Here is a 25,529-nt window from a genome sequence, read left to right as displayed (position 1 = left end):
AGCACTAAGCCTCGACTCCAGTAAAAGTGTCTGCTGGACTTCAAACCACACTCTGGCTGCTGTAATTAGTGAGATTGCAGGGGATTCACATAAGTAGGCCAACTTTTTTAAATCTCCTGTCGTCTCCTTTCCAGTGGACGGAGCGATCCACCGCGCTGCTGGTCCCATGCTAAAAAAGGAGTGTGCTTCGCTCAACGGCTGTAAGACAGGAGAGGCCAAGATTACCTGCGGCTACCGCCTTCCTGCAAAGTGTGAGTATAAAGTGTTTGTGTAACTTCTAGCAGCTCCGGTGAGGCTGCTTCCATGTGTTTCTGCTGGACAGCTTCCAGGTATGAATGTGTGGGAAAGTGTAACAGGGATGCAGGATGATGTGGAAAAAGAGTTGCACTGTTGAGTCTTTCTAGAAAAACGAAGGTTAAACTGCTTCATGAATTTAAAAAATGGCTTTTAATAAGGAATTGGTGCTGTCTTAATATCAACAATTTCCTCTTTTAACGAATTAGTTTAAATAACTTGTGCATTTTTTTCTCTTAGAGAGGTCTTAAAGTAGCTCAGTTTCCCCTCTTTACCTCAAACCCGAGCAGCAGCACAAACTCGGATGTATCACTGAGTTCCATTTATAGCAGAGTAAATGGAACTCAATTATTAAGTGGCACTCCACTGCTGCTTGTGTAATGTGATGAAACTGTAGGGTCAACATGACAGGAGGCACTTTTCTAGGTGTTCTCCTCCAACTTTCTTCATATCTACAAGACATTTAATTAAGTAGGAGATCAGAACTCTGCATTTACATAAATCACAAACGCTGACAGTCACTTTATTTTATTTTAGCCATTTAATTTTATTTTAAAAACCCTGAAAAACACAGTTATTGGGACATAAATAAGCCTCTAACTATAATATATTTATTTGTGTTATTTCTTTGCTATAAAAATACTCCCTTAAAGTTTGGAGCCAGTCCTAATATCTTTATATTTTAAGCAAACCTTTGTGGGGATACAGTATATAAGCCAAAAATCTGAGTTTCTATAATTTTAACAAGCTTGATCGTCAACACAGCCTGAACTGTCTTAGACGAGCTTTTTTGTGATAGCTTGAAGTACGGTACTGTGCAAAAGTCTTGAGCCACACCACCCCTTTCTTTATATTTTCCTTCCAAGGAGCCAGACTTTCTCTGTTTCTCTGGGCTTTCTGAAGTTCTTTTTACACTTTTTCACCACTAATTTTTGGTTTTCATGGGAATTTTTGCTTTTTTGGTAAACCAAATTGACCCATAAACCATTCAAGAATAAAAAAGGAGCACCTATCTTACGCGTTGTCCACATATGACAGACCATTTTAAATGGTATCTTTAGGCACTTTGTTACAAGCAACCTGTCAAAAAAAGCATAATTTGTTCCCATTTCTTTAGTTGAATTTGAGGAATAATGCAGACTATAAAACAGCTTGACAGACATAAAATAATGTTTTTGCACCAACAAGGTGATTCCCAAGAGCTATTAACTGAAAACGTGGCATATCTCAGAATGTGTCCTTATAAAATGAGGAAAAATGGACAAGTGGAGGACAAAAGAAGAAGTGTCAGGTCTAAAAAAAATATCCACAGCAGATGAAAAGTATCTGAAAGTCATGTTCTTAAGAAAGTCCTGACACAGGACCTGAGAGACGTATCTGGCCTTCAGCTGATGTGTCTACTGTGGTCTTACTGAGATGAAATTATTAGCATAACAGAGAAGACAATAAGAAAACAGACATATAGTTAAGGGACAAGAATAAATCTTGCTAAATTAAAGATCATTTTATGGAAGTTTTTACTAAAAAAAATATAGAAAAAGTTTGTTGATCGGTGGTCAACAGCATCTTCAAACATTGAAGATATATACTATACTGTACATGTTTCAGGCTACTGCGTGCATTTAGATATAACCACATACTGTACAATAAACACATGAAATATTACATTTTGTTTCACAAGAGAACATTTCTTTGCACAGATCAATTTACATGCATACACAGTGCATCATTACCAAGAGGACCAGTCACAGTTGCTCGTATCTTTCTGTCTGGTTACATTTCTGCGAGGCGGAGCAGGGTAATTTGATATAGAGTTATTGGCTCGCTGAAAAACCCAGGCGATTCAGGTGATCTCCAATAATCTCTCTCTAATATTCTTGCCTGATCAAATCACAGCCTTGAATGTTAAAAATGGCAAAAAAAATTGATGGATTATTTCTCGGTTTAGTGCACGTTTAGTGTGTTAGCATTGCTTAGCTAATAATTGGGCTTTTTGCCTCAAAGCCAAACATATTTACCTTCTTCTGGCTTTAGATCAAGGAGTGTTTTTGGGCCATTTTGCTCACAAATGTCAAGAGGTTTACCGGCCACTATAGACAAACATTCATTTAGTTGTTTTCTAGGTTGGCTCACCTGTTCTTTTTAGAGTCCTGCCTCTTTACCAGTCTTGCATCTTTATCAGCTTAACTGCTTGAAACACCAAAAAACCACAAGTGAAACTCAGATTGGCAACTAATTGGCTAATATCAGCTCTGCGTGGGACTATAGTGCTAAAGGTTTATGCAAAAGATGACAAAAACTAAAAGTGTGGCAAAGAGAGGTAACTGTAATACCTTCATTATTCTAAATGGGATATTTTAAAGGAGAACTCCGCTGATTTTTATCACAGTCTGTTCACAGCTTTGGGGGACTACTGCTAAATATGGAGAGAAGGTTGGATGTGTTTGTGGCTCAGGAGTGAGCTGAGGAAAATCTGATAAACTGTCTTATAGTGATGACATCACTTGAGGCAATTTAGATTGAGGTAGGGGGGGAAATGAAAGACATCTGGGGGTGTGGAGCTGCAAAGGAGCATGACACTAATAGGTATGGAAATAATGCAGTAGCCAAGCTTTGAGCATTATAACGGCCACCCAGGTGTGAGCGTGCGTCGGTGTTTTTTTTCCGAGTGAGATTAAAGCAGCACTGAGGCTGTGTGATATCAGCTTCTGGTTCTACTGAGAGTTTAAGTTCACAGTGGCAGAGAAAAGGAAAGAAGAGAGGGGGGGAAAAAGGAGAAGCGCTGATAAAGGCGAGCTCAAGGCAGAATGGAGCGCAGGAGTAGGAAAGATAGATAAGGAAAGAGTTGGAGAGAGGAAGAAATAAATGAAGCGGCGTAGAGGAGAGGAGAGATGTGAGAGGAGCTGAAGACTGAAGGGAATTAGGGGGAGATGAGTTCTTACATTGTCTGTTCTCCTTTGTTGGTTCACTTGTTTAACTTTGAGGATGTTAGCTGTCATTTTTGTGTGCGTGTTAGCGGATGCTTGGCTGCTTGTCACTGGGTTTTTTATGAGTGCATATTTATGTGCAATTGTGTGCATTTGTTTTGCTCTCCTGTACTTAGTCATACAGCCTGTTTCACAGGCTGCGTTCGCTCATGTGTTGGTGGATACGCTGTGCCAGTGCAGTATATCCTTGCACGCGGTGGGGTCTGCCTGTCAGGTCCTATCAGTCTGGTACCTGTAACTCTGTCAGCATGAGATCTGTGTGACTGACAACTTTCTGACTCACTGACTAACCATGTGTGGGTGTGTGTGCGCGCACATCCACGCACACACCTTCTCGGTGTTGCACTTATGTGTGCGTGGCCTTTACCCAGCATGTGGTAAGGAGGCTGGTTCTCCCCTCCCAGACAAAATATTAAGTCCTGAGAATAATTCAACGTGCGTCTGCTCCAATGCTTAAACACTCACAACAGGGCTTGATTACCTCTCAGCAGGAGGGCGAGCGAGTCAAGACAGCAACAACAGAGGGAAAGCAAAGGAGGGATGACAAAGCAGGCAGAGGAATGCGTGAAGGCAGAGGAACAGCTGAAGAGAGAGAAATGAAAATGAAACTCGACAGGAGAGAGGCAGAAAGGTTGAGAGATGGGCTCGGTCTCAAAGGCAGCACTTTGATCTTGATTTGTATGGGCTTGCCACCAGATGTGGGATTTCAAGAGCATCTGACTCACAAGTTGCCAAATGGTCCAGAAGACCTGCTGTCAGCCCTCTATGCAGAGTGTCCATCGATGATCCCGCAGCCACTTAGCCATCAGCAGCCTGGTATCGTAACCTAGCAACACCCAGAGTGCACGCCACACTACTGCTGCTGTTTAGCAACAGTTGCGTGCAATTCGGGGAAGCTGATAAATGACAGCTGGCCCAGGTCGGAGTCAAATCTCAGCCAAAATGTAAAGGCAGTTAAATCAGAAACTGTCAGCTTTGAGGCATATGAGCCACTGTAATTAGGACTCGATTAGGAGAGGAGCCTCCTGTTTGTGTGCGCTGCTCACTTGTGAGCCCGTTAGATGCTGTAAGATGCTTCTGCACATGTGTAGGTGTGTGCAAATGTTTTTTTTTTCCTCTCTTTTTTCTTTTGCCTTTTTCTTCTATTTATTTATTTTATTTTTTTTTGCAGTTGCCAGACAAGGGAGCCTGGGCCAGCGTGTTGTCTGGGCGACTCATGGCCCTGAGCTCACCTGTATACCGATAAACACAGCTGTAACCCTGCTAACTTGTTCCCCAGCCAGCTCTACTCCCACTGCTAAACACACAGAGATACAGCACTGGGGACAGAAGGTGCAGGAGGGTGGGTCAAAAGATAACACAACTGGCAACTTCCCCGTTAGAAAAAGCACCCCTTGGCTTTAGTGATGTCAATAAAGAGAGCTAGAGGCTCAGACAGCAGGGGTTTTGGGCACATTTAACCCTGATTCACTCCTGTCAACCTTTGGAGGAGAAAACTGCTCTGAGACTCACAGACACCGATGTTCAGCCCAGATTATCTGGTAAAGTGGAGGGTTTTTACAGAACCACTCTTAAACCTCCCAAATTGTTTGCAGATTAAAAAAATAAACATTTTTGACATTTGGAGTTAAGATCTGGATGATTATGAAATTACAAAACAAGACTCCAAATAAAGACAACAAGCAGCCAGCTCTACTGCCTAATAGCTTTCTGTGAATGTAATGTAGCGCAGTCTGGGCAGCAGAGTAATACAATTTGAAAGGGGAAAAATATATAAAAATGTCAGACTGTGGAAAATCACCAAATAGTTTAATGACCCAGGCTGAAAGCAAACAGCTGTGCAGGTGAAGAGTAATATCAGCGCCTTTTACCTACCTGTAAACATCAGTCTGAGCACAGCATACTTATCTGCAGTGGCCTCCTACATTTTTCAGTTGAACTCACTTTGAGTTGTACTTCTAGATAAAATGGCAGCTTCTGTTTGTTTCCCACTTGTATCTGTTTTCAGCAATGTTTCTGTGTTCCCAGATCTCAGTGGTAAGTGCCATGCTATCACAGCTAATACCTGACAGTCCTGTTTTCCTTTGAGATCAGTTGAAGCAGTGTAAATGTCCAATAAGTAATTATTTCAGAAAACAAGCTAAAAATGTTAAACTGTATTTCTTATTTTCACTCCAGTAGGTCCAGAGCATCAAGATTATTTCAAGATGAGCTGACCTGAAGTTACAATTAAGGCTAAAACTATCTTGTTTATTGTGGAAAGATGCATCTTTACTACATGTTAAACTGTAACTGTTTAGCAGCTGTTTGGGTCCAGCAGGCTAGAGCTAGTACCAATGTAAGGTCTCAGGTGCACAGGTTTAGAAACCACTGATCACTGGGGAAAAATGTGTCTTCTCTGACAGTGGGAGACTGCTGGCTGTTGTCAGTAACCTCCAACACAAGCACTAGCAGATGGCTTCAGTCATCTGTACTTAGCAGATGTTTGCGAACTACCCACGAAGTGGAAGTAAAACTAAGAAAAGTGTGACTTTAACTAGAAATGTAGAGCGTTTCCCTGAAACTAAAAGTTGTGTCTTTTTGAAATGTGTGGTGATAAAGAACAACTTCTACTTAAAAGGCAATTTTTTCCAGTATATCTCAAGCTAGTGAGTATTTGCAGACAGGTCACCATCTTCCATGCAAACATGGGCAATTTGGTAATCTCCTAGCAACCAAAGCAATCACAAGGAGGTAGATGCACCTGATTTCAACAGGTGACAGCCAGCATCTCCAGCAACCACTCATCAATTTATCCAATCTTCATGTGTAGAATCATTACAGGTGAAACTATATGCTTTTCTAGCTACAAGACAGACTCTTACAGTGTTCAAACCTGAAGGCAGTGTAGCTCACTGTGGCTTGCTTCTCCACCCCAAAATGAAAGTTCAAGGGTTGCTGGAGTGTGCACTGCAAATGCACAATTGGAAACGGCCAGAATGGGAGAGCTTAAATTGGTCCAGGACTTCATAAGGAGACAACCTCAAAGGAGTTGTCTGCCAAATTGAAATCTGCTACAGCTTTAGATTTTTAAGGGTCGAGTTGTGAAACTTATTGCAACTTGTACAGGTGCAACTACTTCCTGTGGAAACACAATTAACATACATTTGTAAATATGAGCCTGAATTTGCACCAAGTTAATCACAGAACGGCTCATTTTAAATGTAGGTCCTACACATATTTATCACACCTTTTTTTTCTAGATCCCAGCCCCTCCCCCCAAATAACACTTTTAATGTATCCTGCGCCTCAGTAAACCGTGGTAAACTTTTTAGTATTACTTGCAGATATTACTTTCTGGTGTCTCTTGTGCCAAATACAGCACAGTATATTGTCTTGTGTTTTGGGGAAATTGGCTGAAAGTAAAAGATACTGTTTGGGGAAAGTGGGAATCGCACAGTTGGAGGTGGAAAAAGATGGAGGGAGAGTGAGATGGATCTGGAAAAGATCAGACAGAAAAAGGACTGAAGGAAATAGAGAGGCATAAAGCAAGAGAGATATCACTCTGTCAAAAACTGGCTGTTATGCACCCCTCTCTTCTCTTCCTGCCTCCCGTCTCCCAATTTCTGTTCCCTCGGTGGCCAATTACCGCTAATTAAAATCCTCACTGCAGCTCTCCCGGACTCCCCCTCTTCTTCTCCTCTCAGACCTCCATCTTCTTGCTTCAAATGTTGCCCTGTCTGTTTCTCTTTCTTTGAAGATGCGGTGCTTCTCCCCCGTCGTGATCAACAACTTAAACACCTTGTTTCCCTGCGCTCTTCTCATCGTCTTTCTCACCTTTATACCTTTTCACCCTTCCTCTTTCCCCCCTTTTTCCTCACTCCTAAATTTGGTTCTTCTTTTCGTCCTCCCTCCGCCTTTGCTTTCTCCTCCACATCTCACCTCCCCCTCCACTGTTCCTATCATCATCAGCAGTAAGGTTTCTTTAGTAGTGCCAAGAGACTTGACAAGGCTCTGGGCTAAAGACTGTAGCAGCCTGACTGTGATACCTTGCTACTTGATGAGGGGTTTTTTTCTCCTCTCTTTTTTGCTTTTCCTGATAAGGTTGTCGACATCTTTGCTTCTTCCTGCCTCAGTGTCAGCAGTGCGATCCTTATAGGTGTTAAAAAGCTCCGTCAAAACTGCTGCTGATGAGGAGGAACGCGATGATGATGATCACAGCAGCAGCCGCCTTGGTGTTAATTCATTCAGTTAATTCATTCGCCTTGAAGGAGAATAAGGGAAGGGAAAAAAATAAGGCTCCAGTGTTGCTTGGCTCGGGGAAGGGAAGTTGGATAGTGGGAGTGAAAAGAGTAAAGAACATCTTTGCTGCTGCACTTTGATGAAGAGAATTATGTCCGCTCTTTTAAGCATCTGCATCTTGTTCCCCCTTTTCCATACACTCTCGTCCTCCTGTTTAGAATAACCGCCCCTCTGTCTTTTTCAGGGAAAGGTGGAAAGAGACAGGGAGAACCATAGGGCCTTTTACAAGACCTGAGCCTTCCTATTGTGCCAAAAACCCAGGCCTGGATTTAAGAGCTGTGTCTGCTTGGCTGAGCACAAACTGAGGCCGGGCACACAAAGGACCCGCTAGCCTTTTTCCTGCCTCCTGCTTTAAAGGCAGATAAAGAAAGGCGAGGGACAGATGGAGGTATGAGAAGAGGGAGTGAAAGGGGAGGGGAGGTAAAAAGATGGACGAATGGGTGGCTGTTAAGTATGAAAAGCAGAAGCAGCGACTCGTGGCCTCCCAGGTAAGAATGGTGTGAGGCCACAGGAGGAGAGAAGGGGAGGGGATAGAGACAAAGCCAAAAAAAGAGGAGGGTGATGGCAATAAGCAGGAAAAAAGCTGGAACGGTAGACAAAAAGAAAAGCGGGTGTCACCGGATGGCACTCAGTCAAGTTCTCTTAAGGCTTATGCCAGTGTAACGCCCACTTATGAGAGAGAGCAGGCACACACACACACACAGTCTCCCGCTGCATCTTTGCAGGCTGAATTTGCAAGGCGCATGCAAAATTTATTTAGCTTTTCTTCTCCCGTGTTACTCCCCGCTTCCCATCCTACCTGTCTGTGCCGTTTCATTTCATTATGTTGTTCTGTCACTTTATTATTGTTTTAGCAAAAAGATTCCACGGTGTGACAGCGCCTTTATAAAATAAGTAAAGCGGTATGTTTCATAAAAGCGCCTCGGTGCCATCTGCGGGGAGGGGAAAAGGCTCTTGTATTATAATTAGGTCAGACAGAATTGTGTTTTTACATTTTGATGAAAGTAGCTTCTTAGCATCGTATTCTAATTGATCTGATAAGCGCTACAGTATTCTCGGGCGGAAAATGAGATAAAACCGCAGGAACATTGGCGCTTTGCAACAAGAGGAGCCTGCTGAAACCATCTCCGACTTTGGAGACGGTTTCAGATGCAGCACTAATTAAATATTGTTCTCTTAAAGACAGCATTTGTATTTCAAACCAGTTGCATTCATAAAGAAGTGTTTTCTTTTTTTTTTATCCACTGACCACTGTGGTTACTGGCTCCTTAACAAATAAAGATTTTACAGTGAAACTATGTTAATCATCAATGCCTGGCTCAAGGCCAACAATAAAAACAAATATTTCAGATTTTTGTTTGTGTTATTCACGTCACAGTAGATGCATATAAAAATTGACATTTTGTGATTTCTAATTAGGAAAACTTCCACTTTCTGAGCTTCCGGCTGCATCGTGGGTGCTCATGAATGAATGGAGCCCTATGGAGCTGTAGCCCAAAACATGATGAAAAAAAATGTGTCCTTTAATTACCTAAACCAAAGCGGTTATGTATTAACTAGGGTTTGTATGTGTGTCATTCTGTCTGTGAACACAGTAGCTTAAAATGTTTGAAATGAATTCTCATAAAACTTTGAAAAGTCTAAAGTTGGCATCGTATTGTGTAAAGACACCTAATAGACTGGGAAAAACCAGTGCACCTACCTGCTAAACAAACTAATTCCTTTGTGAGGAAAACACTGAAAATGGGCTTGAGATTTAATGAACTGTTTCCTCACACATTTCTGTAAGAAAGGGGAAGAGGGAAGGGATAAGACGAGAGAGATCTGGATATCTAGTGAAACTGCATACTGACTGTACAGTATATTACTTGACAACTGGCTACAACCATTGCACAGAAAAGCTTTTTTATTGTCTGATATACGGTAGGATGCTGCCCAGAACCTTTGTAAGTAATCTCTGCTGAGTGAAAATCAAAGAGCTGCACATCTGTTTAACAGTGGGTTGCAATTCCCCTCTTTGTGTGGGAGAGTAACCTAAGACCCACCGAAGCAAACACACAATACGTCACTGGAATGCGTAGCCACAGGGTAATGACAGCCATTAATTCACATTGCATGCCTAACATTCATCTGCAGGCAGTGTTAAATTTCTTCTTTACATATCATAAACTAACGTGTTACACGCTCAGCGTGTGTGCATGTTCTTGTAATGACAGTTTAGAGAAATTTAACCACTAGCAAGATGATAAAATGCGGCTGCTACATCCATTTTTTCGCACTGTATGCAGACGCTACAGCGACGGCTGATGTTGGGTAGACGGGAAAAATGTTTGTGCAGAATCAGCAAGTGTCTCCCTCATTAATCAACAGAGCCAAACTAAAAAAAACACAAAAAAGCAAAACTTATCTGATGAGGTGGGAGTAATTTGATTGCATCTACTCATTATTCTGAATAAAATCTAGTCTTTACTGTTACTGTAGCAACTGTGCATAATTACTTTCAGAATATATCTGAGCATACAGTAAATCACAGCTCATGATTATGTTTTGACTGTAACTTGGATCTAAACCGAGGTGGCTGTATGATTGTTTTTTTTTATTCTGTGATCTGGAAAAAAGTTGGGGATGGATTCACATAAAAATTTTTTATCACAGGTGGGAACTGGACCAACTACCAGTGAATGTATACTTCTGTAATAAATCAGTGTTTCAGGTACATTCTAACCACAGATCTTTCTGAAGCAACCTAAGGTGTGACCTGGCGTGCTCCTCTCTAGAAATGTAAGCAACCGTTGCTATTGATGCAGCCTGCACAGATATAAATGTTGACCCTGGCGTAGGATCTTCATATATTCACTGCAGAAGTATAAATTAAGTGTTAGAAGTAATTAACTTTTGAAGTCAGTCTGGATAATTATTCTGATGAAGGAAGGATTCTCTACTATTTTGAGGGTAAATTGGACGTTTTTCATCATATATCAGTCTGGAGAAAGGAAAATTCGGAGACATCTTGATGTTCTCAAAAAATATATACTTGTGGATCCAGGAACTCCATACGTGGAGGATGTGGGGGGGATTTTTTTTAGCCTTGGCAAAGGAATGCTGTCTCAGACTGCTCTTCTTATTGTTGCTAACATGCATGTTATGCTCAGTTCACTGAAGAAAATAACTGTTTATTTAGTAGTGCAGTTCAATAATACAGATCATTTCACTGTTGCACAAAAGTATGCGAGCACTGCTGTTGTTCTGGAGCTGTTTTTTATATTTTATCTCTATCAAAGCACAGCACATACACTAAAAGGCAATCAGTGGATCTTTTTCAGGCAGCTTGAAGTTTTTGCTACCATCTTTTCTAGCAGCTACGAAGACAAGCTTGACATATTTGTTAACACCTCCTATGCTCGAGTGACGTGTGTTGATATACAACACTCATGGCGCCAGTATGTATAACAGGTGAGGGGTTTCAGTGTGTAGGAAACCTAATTACACAGCTTTATCAGCAAGTGCAGCTGGAGAGGAAGAAACTGCATCCCAAAGAGTTTGTTAAGATGGACAACCTGGAAACCTGGAAGCGCAAAAGTGACGTGTGAAGGATGAGTTGGCAAAGATGAGGCACAACGTGTGGCCAAGAAATGGCACAGGGACCTCAAATTGGCCATTAAATCCTCAAGGGACAAATAGGATTAAGTAATTGGATAAAGTCACATGAAAAATAAGGTTTTCACAGTCCTGAGAAAACCTACGTAGAACTTCTAATTCAGTAGCTTATAAATGTCTCCTGCAGTAACTTAAGAAAATCGTTTTTTTATCAGTCTTTTGCATCATGAAGTAATTTTTTTCCATTCTTCTTTACAAGGTTGTTTCCTTTCATTGAGGTTTGCAGCTGTGCCATGTATCATTGTCCCACTGCATGAACCAGTTTCAGATGAGATTTAGCTGTTAACAAATAGCCTTCTGTGACTGCAAAACAAGCCCAAATATACAGAGTTTAGCTTTTGCCAAAGGTAGTGCTATGCATTATGTCCAGAGATCTCCACCTTGGTCTTGTCTGTCCAGAGGACATCGTTCCAGAGGTCCTGAGAAGTCGTCTTCTTCTTAAGATGCAGCTTTGCAAACCCAAGCTGTGCTGCCATGCACATTTTAGAGAGAAGAGGTTTTATCCTGACATCCCTTCCAAACAAACCAAACTTGTTCAGTCTCTCTCTGATTGTACTGTCATTGAGTTTAACATTGAACATACTAACTGAAGTTTGGAGAGTCTGAGATGTAGCTTTTGATTTTATTTGCTCTTTGTTGCATCATCTAAACTTGAATTTGCTGAGATGTCCACTGCTTGGAAGATTGACCACTGTCTTGTTTTCCACTAGTGAAAAATTGAAAATTGTTCTCACTGTAGAATGATGGACACCCTTTTCAGATTGCTGCTTGCCAAAAACTGCCAAAACCTCTGCTTTTATGGAGATGGTTACACCTGCTGATGATCAGTTAATCAAGTGCATTTGATTAACAGTAGCTGGCTGCTGCTTAACCGTAAAGATGTACTCAGTGTTTCATGTGATTGTATAAGTGGTAGACACTCCCGTCCACAGCTAGTTCCCAGGTGACTGTTGACGTGTCATGTTAATGTTTGTTTTGAATGGATACAATGTTTTATTTTCCACATTCTTTTGCATGTTTCAGACGTGCCCGTTTTTAAATTAACAGACAGAGGATTCAAAATCCCTCATCTGTTAGCGAAACTAAATGCACTCACAGAAGGCGATTGTGTATGGTTCTGAATGTTAAATACACGCACACCACTCTCTTACTGTCAGTCACACACACTTTCAGAAGACATATCCAATTTGTCTTTTTAACACTGCTCCTCACACGCGCACTCACATACGCTCCAAAACGCACTATCCACCACACTCTTTCCTTCAAACATAAATCCCTCGCACATCCTAACATGCTTCGCTAGCTTTCCATCTCCACACCACCACCACCTCCTCCTCTCTCCCTACCATCTCCTCCACTCTGTGTTTCAGAGTAATGTGAGCCAGCAGCCGTAACACTGGGGTGGGGAGTGTGGGGATGTTGATGTATGGTGGAACTAAAGCAACCCTGCCGATCGATAATGTAAACAGGAGCGAAGAGAGGCGGTAAATAAGGCCAACTCCTGACAGAACTGTCTACCTCAGGTGACGGAGAGAGTGAGCCGAAGGAGGGGAGAGAGCGAGAGATTGGGAGCAGGGAAGAGGTTGTGAAGGGGAATATCTAATACAGGGACATGGGGACAGACAACGATGTAGGGCTAAAGAGGATAATGGAGGGATGAGGAAAGGGTGGAACAAATGGGGCAAGAAAAGCGAGGCATGGGAGGGATGAAGGGACTGAAAAATATGAAAGAAAAGAGGTGGAGAAAGACAGGAGCTGATGGAGGCACGGAGGAGCAAGCAGAGGTTGAGTGGATGAGGTAATGGCAAAAGAGGGAGGGAGGACAAAAGAGGAAAGTGAAGCAGAAAGATGGAAGTGAGGAAGAATGGATGGAAGCGAAAATGGGGAAAGGAGGGGGGAGACGAGTGGAGGAGACGACGGCTTCAGCAATGAGGGTAAACGGCCACAGCAATTATAGATTACAATTCAATTTTAGGAAAAAACAGTGGCGGCATCTGCTTGCAAGTTTGTGGTAGCAGTGACATTTAACTGATGACATGCAGATGGATGACCAGCAAGTGACCTACTGTTGAACCAAATCGGGACGACACGTACAGTACGACAAAAACACACACACATGCACACACACACAGGGCCGATTTGTGATCCTAGTCACCGCTGGAGGCTCCGTTGATGCATTGGCGTGGCTGAACAATTCTTTGAGAATACCACGCACTCGCCGCGTGCCGCTACGGGACTAGTGGGTAAACACACGCTCACGACAACGTCAACAATCGCACAGCCCGTGCACAAACACGCGTGGCGATCAAATGTGTGCCTGACTGTTTTATTATGTTTGCATTGCACTCCATTGTGTTTGTCGTTTTATTTCCGGTCGTGCGTGTTTAGTAATTAAACAACAGTGTCTGTGAGCGTTTCATTTTAACAACTTTGCACTTTCTGATCAGTCTCTGCTGGGATTTAAAGAATTATCTGCAGCTTTCTCAAACACTATAAATTGCCCACCAAGTGATGATTCACAGTGGTGATTCATCATATAGCCAATTCTTGGGAGCTCTTGAATTTGCAGTTTTAATGACGTGCCATTTCTCACATCCGTGCATAAAATTATTATTTATTTATTTATTTGATATTATATTTTGCACTATCCTACTGTATATTACTGTATACTTGTATTCTATTGAACATATTGTATATCTTATTCCTCTGCTCCTCGCTCTTGCTGCATTGAGCATGTCCCAACAGCTCAATGCAGGGTATTTAAGATACAGCAGTTAGTTACATAACATTTTTATGCAATCGTAATGTTTTAAACAGTGCAAAACAACAGTGGCTTAAGTTATATTTTATTAAAAGTTAGAGTCGGATTTCGTTATTTCTCCAGGCAGGTGCTTGAATTCCTGAATACAAACACTGTCCCCATTAAATTTTTTTCTTTACCTGGAAATAGAAAAGGCCATGAAGAGCACTGAAAGTAATCAATAAAGTAATTCTAAAATTTATTCTAATCTATATTGGGAGCCAGTGAAAAGAGGCTAAAGCGGGGCTGATGGAGCAGTGTCTGTGATGAGCTCAGAATTCAGATGAATTTTTACATCAGGCTTTTACTGAGAAAAAACAGAGATAAGGCTTGTAGAAAGCCTGATAAACAACAAGTAAAGCTGATTATTGACTTTCAGCCAAGTGATAATGTGATGATTTGATCTCATCTTATTATTCTTCCTGTTTGTGCTGTTTGAACTAATAATTTTATGGAGGCTGTGATTAACAACTGTTGTATTTTTAGAGCTTAAGCGGGAAAATTGGGGGGTTTTTTTGGGGGGTTTTTGAAAACTGACAAGTCAGAACTGTTTTGATAATTGTTTTATTATTTAATTCAATTATTAGGTATCACAAATTCCGTGTTTTAGCCCCTGAGCCTCTGTTTGAATGTTTTCTGCTTTTCTTGGCTTTTTGGGTTTAAAAATAAATATCATCTTGGGCCCGGGGAAATTAAAAGAGACATTTTTGATTATTTTATTTTTCTGATCTAATGACTCAAATCATGGATAGCAAATAGGGTGACACATTAATGCAGTGCTTAACCGCACACTGTTTTTAGAATCGGTTGGATTATTTGTGATTTTCCACGCCTGTGTTGTATCATCATGCTTGTCAATTTAGCTGACGCTTTGCCACGACATCAGTGTTTATTGTGTTTACAGCTTAATAAGCTGACTCCTGGCCACTTTATTAGGTATACTTTGCTTCTACTGAGTTTGAACTGCCTTAATTCTTAATGGCACAGATTCAACAAGGTGCTGGAAACATTCCTGGGACATTTTGGTTCACATTGATGTGAAAACATCACACAGTTGTTACAGATTTGTCTGCAGCACATCCATGATGTGACTCTCCCGTTCCACCGCAAAGGTGGTCTATCGGATGGAGATGTGATAACTGTAAAGGTCATTTGAGTACAGTGAACTCATTGTCATGTCTAAAAACTGGTCTAGGATTTGTTTGAGAGTTTGAGATGGTTTGATGTTTATGGCATGGTGTGTATCCAGCTGGAAGCAACTGTCCATAGATGGGCTGGGACTTATATGGTGTCTTTCTACTCAGTTGAGCACTCAAAGCACTTTCTGCTCCTCTCTAACTCTCAAATTCTGCCACAGAAATTTAAGTTCATCACACCAGACAATATTTGTCCAGTCTGTTATTGTCCAATTTTGGCGACCCTGCCTGAGTTGTGGCCACAGTTTTCTGTTCTTAGTTGAGAGGAGTGGCACCGGATGTGGTCTTCTGCAGCTGTGGCCTATCTGCTTTGACGTGTTGTGCATTTCAGAGATGCTCTTCTGCATACCTTTGTTGTAACAAGTGGATATTTGAGTTACTTTTACCTTCCTATCAACCCAAAGCAGTCAGGCCATTCTCATCTGACCTCTGACATCACAAGCTATTTTCACAGAAAGAACTGCCGCCCAGTGGATATTTTCTCTTTGTCGCACCAACCTCAGTAAACACTAGAGATGGTTGAGTGAGAAAATCCCAGCAGTAGTTTCTAAAATACTCAGACCAGCATGTCTGTCACAGTCAGAGTGACCCGAATCACCTTTCTTCCTCATCCTGATGAACAGTTTAAACTTGAGCCTAAATGCATTGAGTTGGTGTCGTGTGATTGGCTGATTCAGTAGATAATGCACTAACAAATAGTCGAACAGGTGCATCTAACAAAGTAGCCAGTGAGTATACAGTACAGCATGTGATCACAATAATGTGACTGTTCTAATATTAATATGTATTTTTATATTAACCGCTGACTGTTAATTAACTTGAATCAGTATCAGTGTCTAAGTCGAGCCCTTTGTCCTTCTCCTGGGAGTCTTTTTTTAAACTTTGAGATGTCGTTCAGTTCAGTATATTGATGACTGCTTTGCTTTGTCATGCCTCACTGCAAGTGACACTTCTTTTTAAGAGGCTGACTCGCTTTCAAATAATCTGTGGATTACCAAAGTTAAATGTGTGATTTTTGCCTGGGTTTTCTATCGATAGGCTGGTGAAGACATAATGTAGAAGAAGTATAGCAGAGTCCACAGAGCATATTGTTGTTGCTGGCTGATATTGTGGTACTTAACAGCTAATGGGCCTGCAGCCGGTGCTTATTGAAAATACTGCAAACAGTGACTGGCGGGGGATTAACTCTGGAATGAGCTTCAGCATCGTCTCTGAGCTGAGATTTGGAGCAAATGTGGACTGAGAGGAAAGATGGGCGGGAGATGTGCAATCATCAGGGTTATCAAGTTTAATCCTCCCTTTGCAGATTACAGATGTTTGTATGAATTAGCCCCACGCCACCTCTTGAAGGATCATTGCTGCCGAGAAGCTGCGGTAATGATTTGTCACTCGCACAAACACACAAAACATTAACACTCGAGCTCTTGCTCTTAAACAAAAGCCTAATGTTGCATTAATGCACCCTAAAAACCCAATGAGCCGTAGCTCGAGCTGTTAGTGTCCAGAAGCCAACATTAAAGTGTTTCTGTTGCTGGTGTATTTAATAACCACCTTAAATTTCAAGCAATATGTTGGAAGTGATGCACAGTGGTGACTGTAAGTTTGACAGCTGTTCAAATAAAATAATTAAATGATTTAAAGAAATGAAATGTTACACTTAAGAGAAGAGAAACGTATCCATTTATAAAAATGATGCAGTATAACATATCTGCAACAGGGAAAAAGTATGGCAACCTTTCCTGTGACCTCTTAGTGCAACAATAACTCCAATCAGACATTTCTGGTTACTGCTGATCAGCCCTGCACACTGGTTTGGAGAAATTAAGGGCAATTGTTTGATATAAACAGCTTCATCTATGAGATGTTTCCTCACTTGAAGTGATCACTCCACACCATTTCTGTTGAGTGAAGATGAGGGCTTGAACTCTGCCAATCCAAAAGTTTATCGTTGTTCTTCTCTAAGCTTTCTTTGATTAAAAATAAGGGCTGTCATCTTGGTGCACAACTCTCTTTGTTTTGAGGTTGAAGGCACAGAAAGATGTCCTGATGTTGTTCTCTAAGATTGGTTTGTGTAATTCAGAATTGTTCTTATCATTGATGTTGGCCTGAAACTGGTCAAACCAGTGAGATGAACTTACTGGGTCCAGTTCTTATGCTGGAGAGGAGCATTTTCATTTCTTTTTTTAAACATAATACTATTTTAATTCTCTGCCCCACCCTGAGCCTGGTTCTGCCGGAGGATCCTTCCTGTTAGAAGGGAGTTTTTCTTTCCCACTGTCACCAAATTATCATCTTAAAGAAAGAAAGAACACTTTAAAGAAATCATTAAAAGACAAAAATTACCATTAACATGTATAAACATTTCGGACCACAACTGTACATCCATCTTTTATACTATCTGTGATTCACACACCTGTCTTGGTTGTTTTAGTGGACCACAAAATGGTTTTGTAATGGTTTCCAACCTGAGGAGCATCAATAACTCTTTTTCCAAAATCCCCAAAACTCTAATTTTTCATGTCACCATAAATCTCCACTAATGTGTCACTTTCAAATTTACTGCTAAACTTGTGGGCAAAAGTACTTGATCCTCTAACAAATTTGTAATATTGGCAAATTTTCCTCAGTAAATAAATCACTGAGTATGTCATGCTTTCTCTCAGTTGTTTAGTTGGGTTTTCTTTAATTCTGTTTTTAGAACCTTTGTCTTTTGGTTTATAAAGTAATTTAGAGAAACATAAAAGCTTGACAAACTTTGAAGTAGCACTATAGCTTTATCCTCTGATAATCTATGCAATAGGAGAATATTGGTTTATAATAGCCATGGTAATACATAAACAGGCTTTGATTGGAGCACTTATTATTCCTTCTGTGTGGGTTCATGCACTCAGACTAAGTGATTTCTCAGGGACTGCACTCTGCTTCATTAGTGAGCAGTTTGTTGAAGGACTGTCACGTTACTCAGACAACTCTCTTTCATTCTAGATCTGTGGAGTCCACTGCAAGCAGGACTCCCATATCAGGCTGTGGTACAGACTTTCATCCACACGCTTCTGGTCTTCGGGGCACACGGAGGCATCACAGCGTTCAGTTTTTCATAAGTTGCCATAGCAGTAAAGCTCTTCGTCTTCAGCTTAATGATTGCAGGAGGAGTGTAGTCTGCTGAAACAGTTGCACAGTTCACATGGGCACGAAAAGGCACATGTTTGAAATGTTGCCTTTCAGGTACAAAAAAAAAGAAGACACAAAGCAAATCAAAACACTGACAAAACCTTCACATACAACAGTGAACATATTCACACTGCTTGCCTAGAATTGAAAATCAATCTTGGTATAATCAATACTTCATCAAATAAAGCCTGGTTAATATAAAAGGGGCTCAATTAGCATTTTAGCCTCTTTTAGCTCATTGTTTTGGCTTTGTGGGTTACAGCTTTGCTGTTATGCCCCACTTTGACCATTTATATAGAGCCATTTTCAGCTAACACTAAAGGCTGTTGAAAAAGCATGCTGTACTATATCTGTCGTGCTTTAAACATTGGAGTTGAGCTCTTTAACATAGGGAGTACTTAGTAGCTAAAGAACCATATATTTCCCCCAGGAAATGATAAAGACCTTAACAGAGCTAAAAGAAAAGCGGATACTCAGTAAACAAATCAAGTGAATGTTAATGTTGCGCTTTATCTTCAGGCTTTGTAAAGAGGTAACTTTTTTCTAACACATGAAACTTCTGAAATTATTTAAATACAAACTCAGATGAACAACAACATGTGGAATATTAGTGTAAGCAAAATGAGTAGGCAGTGTGTGTTAAACCAAGTATATCTCATAATTCAGTAGCTTGTAGAAACACCTATAGCATCAATAATTTAAACTTATCATAACTACATCAGTTGTAGCAATTTTAACCCCCTCTTCTACTAGTTGTTTCAGCTCATTGAGGTTTGCAGCCATTTTTTTATATATTGTCTAACCTTGGGATGAAATTGTTGGACGTCCACTCCTGGGAAGATTGACAGCTATCTAGAATTTGTTCCACCTGTAAATAACGGTTTTGTAGAATGATGGACTTCAGTTTGTTTTTTGTTTTTAATGGCCTTTAACCCTTCCCAGATTGATGGGGAGTAATGATTGCCTCTCCAAAAATCATTCCGATGTCTTTCCTTTTTGGCATTGTTGTAATGCATAACTTACTGTTCCAGACAAGCAGACTGCCAAAACATCTGCTTTTATGGAGGTGCTCACACTTGATGATCATAATCATGTGCATTTGATTATCAGAAGCTGGTTGTTTCTTAATCTCTTCATTTCATATTTTCCCCATTTTCCTGTATGATAAATGACTGTCATTGTAGCTCATCTGAGATTATATTTACCTAATTTTAAGAACTGCTGAGGGCCAGAAGATGTTCTGATAACAGGTGATATTTTATTTTTATATTTTATTATATTTTAGGTGCCATTTTTATACCTTGTTGCTCTTCCTCCAAATGAAGAACAGTTAATGCAGCTGTGTCAAATTAAAACTTAAGGGGTAAATAATTAAATAAAATGACATGTAAATGCATGTTGATATCTGATAATGGAAATATAAAATTTCATTTTTTTTAAATTAATGTAATTATGAAATATATTTGTTATGGTTTATTTAAACTGTAGATTATTAGCTGGCTCTATTGTAGGGTCATTATAAAGCGCCTTGACCTTACTGTTAGTGTTAAATTCAACTGTATTAAAATTCAGGGTTTTTTATTCCTTATATAGCTTTTTAAGTTCCATTTTAGTTACTTTTACTTCCAAAAAATATATAGATTTTACATTTTCTGTATTTAGTCATGTGATTTCTACATGTTTAGTTTTTTACATGATATAAAATAATAATAAGCACAGGCGCACAGATGTTCACAAACTTCACTGCACTAGCTTTTGTAGGCTTAAGTCCCTTAATGCTCTTCAGATATGTGAAAATAAAAATTATTTTCTTTGTTTCTTGAAAAAAACAACCCTTTTTTTTTAAACCTTTACATAACATTTTTTTTTAAAAGGAAAAACACGGTAATAGAACAAAATTACAAGTAGTACGACTTGCACAGGAAGTCTCGGTCATAATTCGGTATGTTGAAAATGCTGAACCAAAAAAGTTTCTTGTTTGTTCTTTGATTTCAGTCAGTGGATCAAAACTCCCACTTTCTGACCTGTATGATGAAATACAAAGATGCTGTATATACTTCAAGGCCTGAAATCTGACAAGTTTGTGCCATGCTGCTTCTAATCTGGCCTGCACCCAGCTAATCAGTCACTCTGCCTGATATCACACATTTCAGTTCATGCATTTGCACTGAGAAGCATTAAAATGAGTGACAAAAGGGTGTTTTTACATCACACCCCATTTAATATACCTTCAGGCTTCAGAATGTTTCCCTCTTAAAAAAAGTGGTATGAGATTCAAATCAGCTTGCGCCTCTTTCCCTGCAGTTTCCTTCTTTCTGGAAGGCTGAGCTCCGTTCCTCTGCCTGCGAATAATGAACAGATCCTGCATGACTAACCAATCCTTCACTGATGTTGGTTAGCTGTCGATGGATACAGCTACAACCATTTCTAACCACAAATAAGTCTGTAGAGGGCATCGGGGAAATGGGTAGAAGCGCACATTTCATTCTTCTGTTATGAATTTCTGCTTCTGAAAAAAGATCACGAGATCATATTTCAAAAAGTCACAAACACTGTGTTAAATCGTTCTGCCTAATGGCCTCCAATCCTCAGAGGGTCCGATTAAAGAGGTTCTGCAGGGCTTCCTCTGTGCTCTGCAATCTGTGGCTTGTTTTGTGTGAGTGACTGAAGCAGCATTAAGGTCCATATTAAGTCGCTTAATTATTAGACTCATTTTGTTTTGAATCGTGAAAAGAAAAGTCCAGCACGCAGGAGTGAGTTGATTTTTGTTTTTGTTCTCGTTTGTGAAGTTTTGTTCAAGTTTTCAGTGCCTGATGAATGAATCTAGAAATAAATCATAGAAACGGCCTCTGTCTATAATTAATTAATAATTATAAAATATAATTGATCTTGTTACGGTTTTCTTTTCATTGGAGTGAGAGGACTAGCCAAGTCTTCCAATTCTACACGCTTTTTATTCTCCCTTTTTGACAAATGTGAACAAATCCAGGCTCAAGAAACCATTCAGGTTCTATATTTGGATTCTCTGAGGCAACTATAGGTGTGCCACTGGCTCTTGTGACAAATATTTAATATTCGTAAAGCACACAACTGCACAAAACATCATGAATAAATTGTTAGTTTTCCGTATTAATACTTCCTATGACCTCATTTCCACCAGAAATCTCCTAAAGACATGTCTGTGTTAAATTCTGGTTCTTTTGGATTCTTTCAGGCCAAGAAAGACACGGCTCAAAAGTGGTCCTTTTACTTTAAAAATGATCTTTATTTTACATATCTGGATATGGAGACCTGAACACAAAACACACTACCCCAGGTCTGAAGCACAAACGGAAGCCTAGTTATTTATATACTTGCTCTCTACGTCACACCACACTTTAAGTTTCGATCAAACAGCCTAGTTGGTTTCACTTTCTACTGCAATTACCATGCTTCTGCAAAGGCGTGCAGTTTCCTGTCAGCCTGCAACCTAATTTTACACTGAAGTCTGGGCCTCTCATAAAACACACTAGTCAGCATTCAGATTATATATTTTATTTCCTAATATCTGTCAAAAGGAACCACAATCCATTTGCACAATTACCGAATGATGAGAGTGACACGCATCAAAGGTCCTGCCTCGGAGTGAAGTGGAGAATGGATCCCGCAAACCACAACCAGTGCCATCAATCCAACACCTGAAGAAAACATAAATGAAAAAGCCACTTTCATTGGCAGTACTGTGTAAACTGCAAGTCTTACAGTTGTGTTTTTACAGTACTCTATGCAGTCCTGTAAAAAAACACTAAGTAATGGTTTTCTGTCTTCAGCTGGACTGGGTCTATTTCACATGTCAGATGACAAAAATTCACTTTCCATGGATATGAATTCAGGAGTGTCTTGAAATTTCGGCTTGCCCTTTGGCGTGCTTTGAGTGCAATAAGTTACTCACTGAATCAATGGTAAAATTAGACTGTTTAAGTGCACTTTTTTTTTGTTTTGTATTGATTTATACTTCTGTCAAGTCTAAAGCTTTACATCTTCTTTCTTTTCTTGTCTCTTAACCACAAAACCTGGAGAGAATTTTTAATGATTTTGGGTTTGTCTAAAGCTAAACAATTAGGAGTGAGCGTGGCTGTGTGATACCGCTAATCTTGTTTTTAATGCCAAGTAACACCCAAGCTGATATCCCCATTGCCAGTAAATGTTTAAAAAGTTTTAAAAAAATATAGACTAAACCCATTTAATTTTAAATCATCTTGTTAGTGTAGGTGCTCTTTACCCTGGGCTGGCAGACAGACTGAACCTCAGTACACGGCATAATAAAACTAACTTATATTTGCTGTACCTCAGTACACTGATTCAGTAAAAGGACTAGGTGTTACAATCCCTGATAATGCATTGCTTTAAATGGAGAAAATCTTGAGGGATGGCTGTTATGAGGAAAGGCAGCCCAGAAACGTTACCACTGGCACACATCGTTGTGTGCCTCAACTTTTGGTCTTTTACCCAAGCTTATCTGCCATTTTTTCCTTCCTTGGTTAGGTTTAGGGATTAGAGCTCTGATGTAGATTATCATATTAAAATTTGGGACACATCGTCAGTATTTGACCTTGGATTCATCGGGTGTTTCGGACATTATCACAGGACACCCTCATCCAGGGAGGACCTGCCAGGGTTGATCAGGCACCGGAGTGTCACTGGTTTATGTTAAATTGTTATTTCTCTTCTTCTTTCTTCAGTTTAGTTTTCTACTGTTTATTTTCGTCTATCTATTCACTGCAACTGAGAAGTAATACTTACCTCTTTAACATTTATGGAGCGTCCAAATCTGCACTAACTACTGTAAAAGATCAGAGGAGAAAACACAGGCTTGGTTTTTAATTATATTGTATTATAATGAAAGAAATGCATGATAAAATAAGTAAATAATGCCCTAATGAATATATATACAGTACTATACAAAATTATTAGGCACCCTTCACTTCTTTTATATTTTGCTTGGAAAACTAAATATAGTGATTTCTCGAAATATTTGCAACACACTTAAAACACATATCCATGAAAAGACAGAAAGTAAAGGTAATAACATTTTTATGAATTTGAAAGTCAATATTTGGTACAAGCACCTTTACTCTGGAGAGGACAATCAATTCAATTCAGTTCTTTTAAAAAAATTTTTTTACCCTACATCATATATTGAAAATAAATTGACCCTGATTCGCAACACATAAAATGCAACCAAATAAAACAATCTTGTAATATCCCCCAATATTGCTATAGGGTTGAAATTTTTAAATTAAAGGGTTAATAATGACGGGAACATTAACTCATAAAACTGTAGCCTGGATAGACACAGGTTGCTTTGCTGCAGTCAGTGATAATTGTTGCTTTTTATCAGCCCTCTCTGTGTTTTTCCTCACTCTCTCTGTGCGGGCATGAGACCAGTCTACTGTACATCATGAACAATATGTAATCACCCCTCACCCTCCACTGACCCCAGCACCCACCTCCGCCCCCACAGGCTGGTCCCACTGGATGAGTAGAGGGCTGAATTTCTTCCCCAGCACACAACTAAATACACATTTATGTCCAATTACTGAGTTTAGATATGGATTTTTTTTTTTTTTTAATTAGAATTGATTCTAAGACAGGAATCTCGGGATTTGGAAACGTCAATATTTCAGTATCAATCCACCCAGCACAGCCAGATTGCAAATAGACAAGCAGACCTTTATATTATATCACATTGTTAGTGAGGGCATGTGACAAATAACTTGTCCTAGATGGATGTAAAAAATAAATAATAATAATAAAAAAACAGGGCCCCTTTTAATGAACAGTGAACATGTTTGAGGCTGTGATTGAGCTGTCTGGTGTGAGTGAAATCTGCAGGTCAGTCCACACTTTATTCAAGACTCAAGTGTCAAAACTGATCTGAGGTGGAAAAAATCAGAGATTATTTCACCTCATGGGAGCCTGTTAAGAAAAAAAAAAGGTGTCTCGTGGTACTAGATGGAAGAAAAAAGCCTTGTATTGTTGAGATTCTTTTCAGTTTGTGTGTGTTCTCGTGTAGAGGCGGTGGTCCAGCCAGGTCTTATGACACCGCTGGGATTCAAGCTGAGCAACATGCTGAGCCTCATCAGAATGTGTGGTGGTGTCGGCGTGGGCGTGTAGAGGCCGGTTAAACCGCAGCTCACCGACAGCAGTCTCTGTTCCTCACTTGGTTTCTGTTTACTAGTATTCCTGTTTTCTCTGCCTCTCCTGTCTTTCCTCAACCTTCACGTCAGTACGCTTCAGTTTATTTAGCCTTTATTTAATCAAATACACAAATTTAAATATTTTTTCTGAGACCATAGAGTAAAACTGCAGCAATTAACTTGACAGAGACAGTATCAATTAGTCGAGCTACGGCTACATGACTGAAAAGCATGAAAAAATATTTCACACAAAACAAATTGGAAACAGTGAAAGATGGTGTTGCTGTGGACTCGCTGAGAGGACAATGTAAAAAAAGTGCTGTGTACCGTTTTCGGTTTGGTAAATAATGGTAGTACTAAAAACTGTTTTCATACGACACCATAGGCTGTGACAAACACCCAGAAAAAATGATTTGCTTGCGGCATCAAAACCAGTGACAGCAGTAGATTCAAAGCTTTCCAGCTCTGTAGTTAAAATCAAATGTTAAACCCTCTGGAAATTTAGATTGAAATAGTAAAAATGCATTTGTGATCTCACAGTTCAGAGCCTCATTAATCATCACAGAAATCAAAGTGAGGGGAAAAAAGTCCAGAAATATTGAGAAAACCTAGTTTAAAATCGGCTTATTTTACTGATTTAAAGTGCCTACATATCATAGCAACACTGGATCACCTTAAATAGACACTCACCAGCCACTTTGTTGGGTACTCAGATTCAACTGCTTGTTAATGCAAATATCTTATCAGCCATCATTGCGTGGCAGCAACTCGGTGCATTTAGACGTGTAGACACGGTGAAAACAACCTGCTGAAGATCAGAAACAGGGAGCAAGGTGATTGAAGCTGGTCTGAATATTTTAGAAAAAGTTGATCTGCTGGGATTTTCCCACACAACCATCTCTACAGGGAGTGCAGAATTATTAGGCAAGTTGTATTTTTGAGGGATAATTTTATTATTGAACAA

At 39.9% G+C, this 25,529-nt stretch overlaps 1 protein-coding gene across 3 annotated transcripts in view; it reads left to right on the top strand.

Moving 5' to 3' along the window:
* macrod1 (mono-ADP ribosylhydrolase 1) overlaps window positions 1–25,529 on the top strand; it is a 157,974-nt gene that overhangs the window by 108,540 nt on the left and 23,905 nt on the right. For all 3 annotated transcript variants that reach the window (XM_026143656.2, XM_026143655.2, XM_026143653.2), the window contains one exon: window positions 135–251. In XM_026143656.2, the coding sequence (XP_025999441.1) occupies window positions 135–251 (117 nt within the window). The remainder of the gene's footprint in view (window positions 1–134; window positions 252–25,529) is intronic.

This window comes from Astatotilapia calliptera, chromosome 2 (assembly GCF_964374335.1).
Source record: "Astatotilapia calliptera chromosome 2, fAstCal68.1, whole genome shotgun sequence".
In the NCBI taxonomy this organism is placed as follows: domain Eukaryota; kingdom Metazoa; phylum Chordata; class Actinopteri; order Cichliformes; family Cichlidae; genus Astatotilapia; species Astatotilapia calliptera.
Note: the sequence above shows the minus strand (reverse complement) of the source record. Positions and strands in the feature narration are given on the sequence as shown.